The sequence below is a fragment of the Lycorma delicatula genome, chromosome 3 (assembly GCF_047948215.1).
Source record: "Lycorma delicatula isolate Av1 chromosome 3, ASM4794821v1, whole genome shotgun sequence".
In the NCBI taxonomy this organism is placed as follows: domain Eukaryota; kingdom Metazoa; phylum Arthropoda; class Insecta; order Hemiptera; family Fulgoridae; genus Lycorma; species Lycorma delicatula.
This window is the reverse complement of record NC_134457.1, coordinates 87,562,587-87,575,304: the sequence shown is the minus strand read 5'-3', so window position 1 is coordinate 87,575,304 and position 12,718 is coordinate 87,562,587. Positions and strand designations below refer to the sequence as shown.

At 27.3% G+C, this 12,718-nt stretch overlaps 1 protein-coding gene across 3 annotated transcripts in view; it reads right to left on the bottom strand.

Annotated features, from left to right (window-relative positions):
• Window positions 1–7,478: 7,478 nt before the first annotated feature.
• Window positions 7,479–12,718, bottom strand: part of Eps-15 (Epidermal growth factor receptor pathway substrate 15) — a 190,279-nt gene continuing 185,039 nt past the window's right edge. For 2 of the 3 annotated variants that reach the window (XM_075360150.1, XM_075360151.1), the window contains one exon: window positions 7,479–9,047. In XM_075360150.1, coding sequence (XP_075216265.1) covers window positions 8,562–9,047 — 486 coding nt within the window. In that variant the 3' untranslated portion in view covers window positions 7,479–8,561. The remainder of the gene's footprint in view (window positions 9,048–12,718) is intronic. The other variant, XM_075360152.1, reaches the window with a different exon arrangement.

Below are 12,718 nucleotides of genomic sequence, written 5' to 3'. Positions count from 1 at the left end.
TTTTTACTTCAACGTAATTGTAATTGTAAAATTTGATAGTACTAGTGGATCAAATTTTTTTTTTTTGGTGAAAGTTTTATTATTAGTTTCCTCATTCATTTATTTAGTTTTATTAAATCTTCAAATAACAATGCTTTCTTTAAGTGAAACCGAAAGAATAACTCTATTGATGATATACGGGTATGGTGACAAGAGTTCAGCTTTTACAAGAGATATGTGATTTATTTAATATTAATAATAAATTTCCAAATAGAGAACCAATAAGTAAATTGACAGTGCAACAATTAAGAATGAGACAGTGCAGCGATTTGAAGGAACTGGTACTATAAAGAATCGTCCTCACACTGGTAAAACAAGAACTGTCACAACTGATACTGTCACAACTGATACAGTCATCAGATGTATTGCAGACCTTTGTTGAAGACCCTCATTCATAGATTTGGAAAGCTGTTGTCCAACATGAGTCTGTTATTTTTCAGTTCAAAAAATTCTTAAAACAAATAAATTTCAACCTTATAAGCTAAACCTGGTGCAAGAACGTTTGGAAGATGATTTTGACCAAAAAGTTGAATATTGTGATATTATAATGCAAAAATTAGACAATGATGCAAATTTTTATAATTCAATAATATTTACTGATGAAGCAACTTTTATGTTACATGGCCATGTGAATAAGCAAAACTGCCGATATTGGAGCGATGATAATCCCAGATGGATGTTGGATACTCATACACCACACCCTCAAAAAGTGAATGTTTGGGCGGGAATCGTCAGTCATTGTATTGTAGGGCCTTTTATTTTAGATGACAATCTTACAAGAGATGCTTACTGAAACTTGTTAGCCGATAGGATTTTATCAAATATCCAGGAAAATGTTGGACAAGAGTTAAATAACGTATGGTTTCAGCAAGATGGGGCACTACCTCATTATTATCTAAGGGCACAGTAAATTTTAAATTTACAATTTCCAAATTGCTGGATAGGTCATATAGAAGCTATAGAATGGGCTGCCAGGTCCCCAGACCAGCCTGTTCTCTTTTACTTTTTTAGGGGGTACCAGAAACGTAATTTATAAAAACAAAATCTGCAGATATTGACGAACTGAAAAAAATAATTGACAAATCTGCTTGTACCACCGCTAAACATGATACAAGTTATAATCATATATTACTTAAGATTAGCACACTGCCAAGATGTAGAGGAGAATCATCTTGAACATTTATTGTAGAATGGCATGATTTCAAATTTTATTTCATTAGTAATTTACGATCTAAAACATTTATTTAAAATTTTTAAATAAATATTGTATTATAAGTAAATAATATCAGCTGATATAGCCGTTTAATTTGTACTTGTGTTGTTTATTAGTAATTGTTTATTATCAATAATATAGCACTGTTTAAAGTTTGTTATTGTATTCTTTATGAATGTAAAATGCAATAAAATTGTTGTTCATGCAGCATGTTTTACCTCGTTTTATTAACACAATTTTTCCGTCATAGCAACTTTGAATGCTAATAAATAACTCAATAATGAAGGCATTAACAGATAAATAAATTTCACCATTGTTTTTCTTGTAAAATTTTTAATTGAAATGTGTCATATGTCACCTTCCTATTTAAAAAAAAAAAGTTTGATTCAATATGGCAGATAAAAATTAAAAACCAACCGTATGCAGATTTTTTAAAATTATGTAGGGCCTGTTTTTTTTTTTTGTCTGCAGTATAAAACTGTTTTTGTACATAAATATCACCTGCTCTGATGGCTTAATACAAACAGATAAGAAGAATACTCACTATCAGTCCCTCAAAATCATTTTTGGAAAAATTATGATCATAATCACAAGTTGGTTTTTGAACCTACAACATCAAACTCAGTCATTAATAAAGCATTTATCTATCATAACAATCTCTTGTTAATTTATGAAGATTATAAAAAAAATATCTATTAAAACATTTAATATTATTTCACAAAAAAGGAATTTAGAGTTATACTCCACGGCAAATCATTTAGATGATATGCAACAGTACAAAAAACATTTGAAGACAGCCTAGAACTATTATTATCAACTATAACATACATCTTCAGATTTAAATACTATGTACTCAATGGTTCAGTTTTGAATGGCAGATGTCTACATATAACAGTTAAGGTTCAGGTTACTAAAAAATGTATGATGACCCCTCTTCATACAATTTTTCATAGAATATCTTTGTAATTATGCCAATAGTTCAGCTATAATTGAAATACTTATTAAACAATGGAAAATAGGATGATTCAAAATATAATTATATACAGATAAAATGGATCCCTATAAAAACTGCAAAATTAAACGGCAATAAGTGCAGTCATTTTAATATTCTGATCGGGTAAAATGCAAGCTGTTGGAAATAACGCTACAACCTTAAACAGTTGAAGCCAAATCAAATAAAATATGAAAATTAGATTTAATGTTATTTGTGTTTATGTTTACAAAAATACAGCTTTATTAGACTTTAGGTTCAGTGTTACCTACAAGATGATATTTTGGTGTTTACAGCAGCCAAAACCATTGATCACCATCATTGAAAATCTCATGACACCAGATTTAATTTTCCTGGGAGCTTTTGAAAAGTGCTGTGTACATTAATAATATCATATAATTGAAAAATTTAAATTAAACAGAAAAAATGAAAAAAAAAATTACAGAACTAAGGAGAGCTTTTTTATGAAACCTGTTCACAAATAAGATTATCTAAAGCAGATGGTGAAGACAATCTCAAAAATTATAATAAAATTACAGATTAAATCTGCTGCTGTAAATTACATCTATTTTACAATTATTATTTTTCTGTATTTTTTGAGTTATGTGACTTTGGATTGACAATTACATTAAACCAGCAATAGTTAGACACCTCTCCCATAATCTTTAGTTTATGATCGATTGAAAAAAACGTAATAATTTTCTTGTGGATGACAATGCACTAATTTATAATTTACCATATTATTATTACCTATTTTTCAACTTGTGATAAAAATTTATTATTTACATAAATTACAAACTGACACTGTTTTTTTTCATACAAACAGGAAAATTATGTATGTTATGTATGTATGTATATATATACACACATATATAACTGCCAATTTTAAGCCAGTACAAAAAACATACATTTTCTGTTTCCATTAATCAAAAACTTAAAAAAAATATCTTTTTGTTAATAATAGCTATTCCACTATTTAGATACAAAATAATTTTAAGATAAACAAATTTTAACAATAAATGTTATAACAGCAAAATAATATTACATTTAATTAAAAAATTAACAATGTTAAAATTTCTTATTATTTTTAAAGAGGGGAAAAACAATTAGTGATCTAATAATTTTGATTGTCAACATAGTTATCAATTTATAATAGAATATGTTCTATATTATATTAACATTGCAAAATTTTACTTTATGTTTTTCCTACATTTTTAATTTTTATTCAAAACGTGATCACACACGCCTACCTTTATTTTAAGCCTGGTTATCTAAATTCAGATGATTAGTATTATCCAACATAATATACTCAACTCAAAATGTATAAGACATAAATATATTCTTTATATTTTAAATGGAATCTTTAAATTGGAAAAAATACTACTTGGTTAAGCAGATCTAAAATTATAAGTAAATCACATTAAATTCCAAAAATTAAAATGAAGAGAATATTTTATTCAATATTTTTAAAATCTACTTACAACATTAACACATTTACTACTGATAATGTAATTATAAAATTCTGATAAAGAATCACTGAATGATCTTTCAATAAAGTAAAATGCATTTAATTAAACATTTAAATCTTCTTGTTAAGATTATAGATATGATGCCAATTAATTTTATATTTAAATAGTAAAAGTATGACTTAAAATACACGTTATATGTTTCTTTAGGCAGTATAATTAGAAACAGCTTTGTTGATATGTTGTACAGACCTCAAAAGACTGCATCATAAAACCAATTGATTACCTATGTATGTAACTTTCCACATTCAGATATATTATTCATGGGGATCAGGTTAAATTTCAGGTAAAAAAAAACATATAATTTAAGTAAAACAAGTATCTTATTTAGCATATGATAACTGAACATATAGCTGAAAAAATTTAAAAAAATGTTAGAACAGGATTACGTTTTAATGTTTAGATGAAATAATCAAGGATCTACCATTATCAACAATATTTACACAATTTCTTATTAAACAAAAGAATTCACATCATTAAGTGGCGGTTTAAAAATGGTAAAAGAGAACACAATGAACTACTTTCAATTAATTGTACTCAGATAAAAATTTAACATACACCTTGGGTGCTGATACTTTGAAACATAAAAAGTTTTAATCAAAATCTTAATAATAATAATTATTTTTAATAATTACTTAATTAATCAAAACTTGCAGCCGTTACTAACAAACACCATATTTACTCGCGTATGATACATATCTGAAAAATGGTGTAGTTTTTGAGAAAAAATTGACACGTATAATTTTCAATTGATTTCTATTTATTTTTTGTACAATAAAAATTAAACACTAAAATATGTACTTTAACTGTCATTAAATATTACACATTACATACATTAATTCATATCTATTCATAAAATGATTTAACCATCCTCGACTTGCTTTAAAATTCAAAATCTGAAGTTCTCTCGTGATTTGTGAGGCTTCTAATTGTAGAATCTATGTTGAAACAACAAATCGTTATTCACATATGTCATGAATATAAGAAAACTGCTCTTCTACTTAAATAAATTTCCAAATTCTACTGCGAAATGCTCTTCTAATTTTATTACTATCCACAAGCTTCTCTTTTTTTTTTCTCCAATTTCTTAACATGATTCTGAATTCATATTTATGGCCTGCTGCATGATTACAGATTTCCTAAGCAAATGACTTTTTAATCTTTTGCTGACCATAAATGAATGCAAACATTTTACAGAAGTCATTTTTACTAGGTCACTTAAATTATAACTGAACACACAACCTACCTTCACTCGACTAAAACAAAATGAATACTGTTATGTGTTTAGCAGAGATGAAATGTGTCCTATACAAACATACACGATGAAGAACAATAACAAATGTAACTGGAAATGAGGTGATAAGCAAAAATGCTTATGACAAAAATTTATTTATAAATGGGCAATTATGATATAGCCTACATAACAAATATGACTCACATAATGTTACTGATGTGAAATCAAAAGTACTTAGAATAAACACAATGTTTTGTTTACATTAATATTATATGTTAGTATACTATATCAACAATATGTAGACAATGGTAAATACAGATTTGAACCCTCATTTGGAAATCTCCGTATATTATATGCACCTATAAACTTCATGTTGGTTTTTGAGAAAAAAGGTGTGCATCGTACGCGAGTAAATACAGTATTTATTTAACATTATCAATAAAAAAATGTTCACTGTCACAATAGTAGAAGACTACAATTGAAAATTATATAAAAGAAATTTCAAAATTGATAAATTTAATGATAAAATTTATCAAATTTGTTCTATAAATGTAAGATGTAACATTTATGATAATAATAGCTAACTGTAAACAAATATGTTTTGTAATAAACAGATTTCACCCTGTATTATGTGTTTACACTGACATACCACGTAATCATTTATTTAAATGCATACATTTAAGCAAAACAAAGATTTAACATGATTAAGCAATGCATTAATTTAGATCATAATTTAGCCTAAATTATAATAGAAAAATAAGAATTAAAATATAATACTTAAAAGCCTACTAATATAGCAAAAATAATAATAATAACAAGTACAATTTCTATTTATAATGGGTGTAGTAACCCTTTAAATTAGTTTTGGGCAGGAAATCTATAACTGGTGTTACTAATACTAATTATTTCCTTCCAAGTTTTAAATCGACTCAACATTTTTTTTAAACCCACAGAAAGAAAGGAAAAATTGCTTTATAATCAGAGATTATGCTCATATAATGTAGCCCAGTTTAATTTCTATTCTGTTGAATATTCTTTTAAACCTCATGATTTTAGATCTAAGAAACATTTTTCAAAAGTCCTTCTACTTTAATTTTGACTACTATTAATGGAAAAAAATAGGGTATTAAATCCTTTTTCTAATGTACGCAATAAAACATCAAACAGACATTAAACCTGATTAATCCAGGTCTACTTCAGACAAAATAATCCTTGTATACCAGGATTCAAACTTAAGATATAATTTATAAGTGTTTGGAAGGCTAAATATAAATACTACACTATATTATAGGCCAGCCTCAATGTAAGAATTACATTATGAGAAGTAATTATTCGTTGTAATAGAATGCAAAATTGCACTTTTGTCCTCGATATAAATTTTCTACCGCAAAATGTTTTTATTTAAGTATTGCACAAACACATCTCATTGAAAAATGGTTAACACAATTAAAACAATATTTAAAATGCAATCTGCATATCTCATATTTAGTTTGCAATATATTATAACTGTATAAATTCAGAAATATATGACTTCTGCTACACAACAGAAGAACAACTGTTTTACTGAATCTATCTTAAGGTAGCAACTACAACAAAATTTCTTTATTAACTCGAGCGATCAGTAACCAAGAAACTACAGTAGGATAACATGGCTATAATAAAAATGTAGTATTCTAAGCATGTAACAAAATAGAAACAGAGAATACTGATGTACTCAACATAAAAAAGTAACAAAATTTTAGGAACAATTATCAAGACAGTTGTTTACACAATACAATTTTAAACAAACATCTGTAGCAAAAATAAACACATAGATAGATAATTTTAATAAAACAAACTACAAATTAGAAATTACGTTGAAAATACCATAAACCTAAATATAAATGAAAATTTATATTTGCAGTCTTGAAGCTACAAATTAATTAAATGTAAAAAAAAAAAATACTAAATTTTAAACAAAAATGTACATAGCAAGATCTCAATTTACAAGACTTCATATTTACACTGCACTGTTTTCTAAATTTAAAAATTTATTGCACTTTTTAATAAAAATCTATTTCTCCGTCTTATAATAAGAAATTTAACATGTTTGCTAAACCTATTTCTACTGTTGTAAGTAAAAAATTCTATTTGCATTATCTTTTATCATCACAACTGTTTACATTTTACTAATTCCAAGAATGATTTAAATGTTTGTAAAATATATGTTTTATTTGATGTACAACTAAATCCTCATATACTATTTGATTTTTTATTAAATCTATCTCTATATCTCTACTGAGACAGAAAAGGAGAAAAAACAGCTTAATAAATCAGAATGTTTGACGATTAAAAGAAATTTCAAAAATAATATATATAAATAAGCACTACATGTATGAAAACTGCAAAAGTCTAACTGAACCTGAAATTAACGGAGATAATGGAATAATAAGCACTACATGTATGAAAACTGCAAAAGTCTAACTGAACCTGAAATTAACGGAGATAATGGAATAGGTTTGCAAAACATGCAATTATAAAAAAAAGAAGCAATTTGTAAAATATAGTTAAACTTTCTGACCTGTTAAAAAGCGACGACAAAAACAAAATCATTTATTATCAGTAATAGTTGGTTACAAAAATTTTAATTATGGACAATGATTAAAGTTAAAACAATTAAAAATCTTTTCTTGCAACATTTTCGGCCAGTCACTTCTATGGCCATTTCCAGCAACCGATGCTGCTGAATTTCATGATGTCAACACAAAGACTAGTATAATTTTTTTTGTATAAAGCTTGTTTCCATTCCTTCATAATTTACAGCACGTATATAATAATACATCACATAAAATATAATTTGCTCAAAAGTGCACAAACAACACATAAATAAATAAATAAAACTTGTCTTATCTACATATGTATAATAAATATTAAATCTGTTACTATATCTGGACAGTTTTATTTCCATAAAATCAAACATAGTTATGTAAATATCAAATTTTGTTGACTTTGCTGTGGAATATATCCCTCAATGTAAATCAAGATCTTACTATACTTTCATCTACTGAATTCAGTAAAATTAAAGTTATCACCAGTGTCTATCACCACCAATTTTTTCAATAAAAATAAAACAGTAAATAAAAAATACATTTTTTTTTTACAATGAAATGACTGTCACATAAAACAATATAAACTAATATAATATTATAGTAATACATAATTAAATACAACAATCGCAAATGCATATACACATAATAATACAATTTGTACAAACATATTTTTATCATATTGTTTACTTTGGTTTAATGTTTTTTTTGTTTTTTTTTTACATAAAATTATGATATACTATATAATGAATTATAACGACCTATTTATAACAATGAATACTTAAATTATGCCATACTGCAATATTGTCAAAATTTCATTTCCTAGTAAGAAATATTAATAACACAAATATCATATAGTTCATAGTGGTCATTAATATTGAATAAATACTAATCATGTAATATGATACATACAAATATTAAATGACATTACTGTGTACAATTAAGGTATAACATTTTTTATCTGAATCACTTGTCACTCTGCTCCTGGATTATTTTTCTTCTTAAGGAGCCAACCACTCGTCACTCTATTCTTTGGTTTTTCTTTTTTACTAAGAGCCAATGCAAGTTGAAGATCAGCTATTTCTTTCATCTGTTCTTTTTTTCGCTCCTCTTCCATTCTAATACTTTCAGCTGAAGCCCATGCAAGCTGTTGATCTTCTGAGGGTAACGGAGTCATTTTCCCATTACTTACTTTAAGACCAAATGGATCTTCAGTTTCATTTGATAAGGTATCTTCTTTATTTGTGACCTGATTATTTGTCTCTGATGTATCTTCAAATGGATCTCCTATGTTGAAAGGATCTTCATATCGATAATCTCGAAATGGATCTTCAGTAAAATCTAACGGTGATGAAATTGTTTTACTATTCTTACTAGTGGTTACCAATGTAGAATTACTTGTGGCTGATTTTGTTGCTGTTGATGATGCTGCATTCTCTTTACCTGTCATTTCAGAAAACTAAAATAGGGAAAGAAAAAAAATAGTAATGAACAGGAAGTTGTGAAGGTTGATAAAAAAGGTTAAGGAGAAAAAAAGTAAAAAATTATTAAATTTTTAAGGCTAAATTAATCAAATAAAAATTGAAAAAAAAATTTAAAGGGATAGGAAAAATTAACCAGTGAAAAAAAGGAAAATAAAATAAAATATAATGTTAGTAGTTGTTATTTTTAATACATTAGTTAGTACAAAGATAAATTCAGTATTTAGATAAATTAGTATCTAAGTTAAGCAAGCAAAGAGAATATGTTAATTATGGATGCACTCATCAAGCACATAATTACACATGCAAAAATTTATTTTCTGTGTGTGTGTGTGTGTGTGTGTATCATACAATTATTTATAATAAAATAAAATTTCATATATAAAAAATGACAATTTTTTTTACAAAAGAATTTATAATAATTGTAAAAACTGTAGAGTAGCTACATTTTTAATAAGCTCTATGATTCAGACCTCACCAATACATGTATTAGTAAAATAAGTAAAAAAGTTCAATAATTACATTTAGGTACAACCATATCCTGATATTGATTAAACTGGTATATAAAATTTGATTTATTTTTTCCTAGAAGTGAAATTTTTTGAAGTCATTATAACTATTTCTGAAAACATGTACTTTTGTTTCATGGTGGAGGAAGTTCCAACCTTTTAATCATGAACCAAGAAGTTCTGCTTCCTGTTTTGATATATTCAGATCCCCTTGTGTTAGTAAATGTGGTTCACCAAACGAACATGAAGCTTTATACTTTGTATCAACCCTTACATCATCAATATTCTCTGCCAAATCTTTGTGCTATTGATCCCCGCAAAGTATGACATTTTCTGGTAGTTTAGGCACAGGTAGTTCTTCACGGTAAGCCATAGGCTCATGACAGATGGTAAATTAGGGTATGAAATAATGTACTTTGATTTTGAACTAATGCCCGCAATATTAGTCAGACAAAAGTAACAACTGGCGGTATCATCTTTTAGTTCCTGCCAAAACATTGGAACAGTGAAGTTCATGTGTCAAGAACCCTTTGATCAGCTTGTAAGGAGTCTAACAAGCAACAAATGTGAGGGCCCAATGTTTGTTTTTGTCACCAACTTAAAACCCAAAATAAAGTTCATATCATTTCTTTATGAGAGTAAAACTACATTTCTGAAATTTAAATGATACCTCACCACAAATGTAGCAAAAACTGTCCAAGGGTTTCAGACTTTTCTAGCCAGCTTGCAAAAGATGAAATGTAAATTTAGAATTTGTCATAACTGAGAAGTGTTTACACTGAAATATATTATATCAGCACATACACATGAAAGATGTACAGATGTCAACAAAGTCAACACTGAACACAGACTGGCTGTGGCTTGAACCAGTAACTTAGACATTATAATCGAAACAGTTGTTGCTTGTGAACACTTTGACAAACAATTATGACTAAGTCTGTAAGAAAGCCATCTTCTGACTCATTTTAGAATCACATTATCCAGCAGTTATAACTAATTGTATTCTACACCACTGCAAGACCTTCTTTCACAACCAACTGATCATTTTTTTCACAACAAACTTAATCAATACAATTTTTTTTATTCATTTACATACTATAAGTGCGTAATAACATAACATAATTGCACAAGTTCCATAACGTATATAACACTGAACAGGATGTAACTTGAAAACTAAGAGTGATAGAAAAATTATGTTAACATTTTTGAATTCAAGGGGGAAAAATATATAGAAACAATTCCTAATTGCTTTGGGGCAAAATTTTGTATATCACTGATTATTAAAGTATAAACACTATTTTCCTGCACATTTTCATTAACGTACTGTTACTCTGATGACTGGCAAACTCTTAAAATGATTCTATAATAAAATATATGTTTTTCAAATATTATTATTAATACACTATATAAACAATTATTTTGGTTTTTCATATAAAATTGTACTATTACTAGGTTAAGGATTTATTTAATCTGGAACATTGAAGCTCAAAGAGAATTCTGTGCTTTGTTTGGTTATATTATTAATCTTGAATGATAAAACTAAAATTGTAAAATATTTACTATGTGTTTTTAATTCATTATGAGACATTATCTGTAATTAATTTATATTACATTAAAACATTTTATATTGAAATTGTTCAATATTTTAAGAAGACAAATGGCAACAGCAAAAAGCTATTTAATAAAATAAATTGAAAATGTCAAATGTTCAAGTTGAGGTTCTTGATAAAGAAAATACCAATTAATGGAAGAGAGTTTCTATTAATATAGCCTCTTATCTTTATTTAAAAATATCAGCTCTGCTTAAAATTTGTACCATGGAAGATTAATGTGCTGTGATAAGATTTTTATTTTCTGAAAATGAAAAACTGACCGAAATTCACTCACAGATGTCTAAAACAACATGGTAAAGTGTACTAACCATACAAATTTTTAAATTTTATAGTTTATATTGGGCAGAACCAAGTATTACCAATTTTCATCTTAGCAGAAGATCAGTGGAAGTTTGATTTGATGTAAATCACACTGATCTTATTAACTAGGACAAAATATAAAAATCTTGGAAATTGCTGAAATTTTTAGGGCAAGTATTAATTGCATATCCATTCATTATCCATAAGATGAAATACAATGTGGGTTCCAAGACACTTAACTCAAAATCACAGCCTGTCCCTGAATTCACACTTGTACAGATTTTAAAAACAATTTTCAACATAAGGTAATGTTTTTAAAAATTTCATTATTCGTGATTAAAAAGTTGGATTTATCATTTTGAGCCAGAATCCAAATAACAGAATGTAAAACAGAAACATACATGTTCGCCTGCAAGGAAAAAATTCAAAACATAAACATTCAGTAAAATGTTGCTAACAGTGTTTTGGGACTGTAAAGACTTAATTTAGTGTGATTATTTGAAGGAACAACAATCAACAGTGAATACTACTGTGAGATGGTAAAAAATAAAGTAAAATCTGAAATAAGGAGGAAACATGCTGACCTCAAAAGGAGTTGTGTTTTTGCAAAATGCCTGCCCCATACTGCTGAAAAGACACAGGAAGCTATTCAGAAGTTTGGTCATGAAGAGTGGCTACTTACACTTTATAGTCCCATCAGAGTACCACTATCTTGTACCATCAGAGTTTTTATGAGGCACAGAGGCACAGTTTTTATGAGGCATACTGCTGAAAAGACACAGGAAGCTATTCAGAAGTTTGGTCATGAAGAGTGGCTGGCTACTTACACTTTATAGTCCCATCAGAGTACCACTATCTTGTACCATCAGAGTTTTTATGAGGCACAGAGTTCGGCAACAATGAGCAGATCAAGAATACAGTACAAGAATGACTCAGACATATAACATTTTATGACTGGAATAAGAAAGACCAGAGAAATATGAGACTAGTGCCTAAATTTAGCCAGAGATTACATTGAATGTAGCATTAGATTTATTTCACTGAACAAATAACCATTTTTCTAGCCATGTCTCTAATAACTGAATGACCTCATATACATGTGTTTTAAAGCAAAAAAAAAAAAAATCATCTAATAGTACACAAAAAGTTTTAAATGAATTTTTAATGCAATGGCAAATCACATGTTCCTAGAGCTAAAGAAAAAATTATCATAAATTACAAAGATTT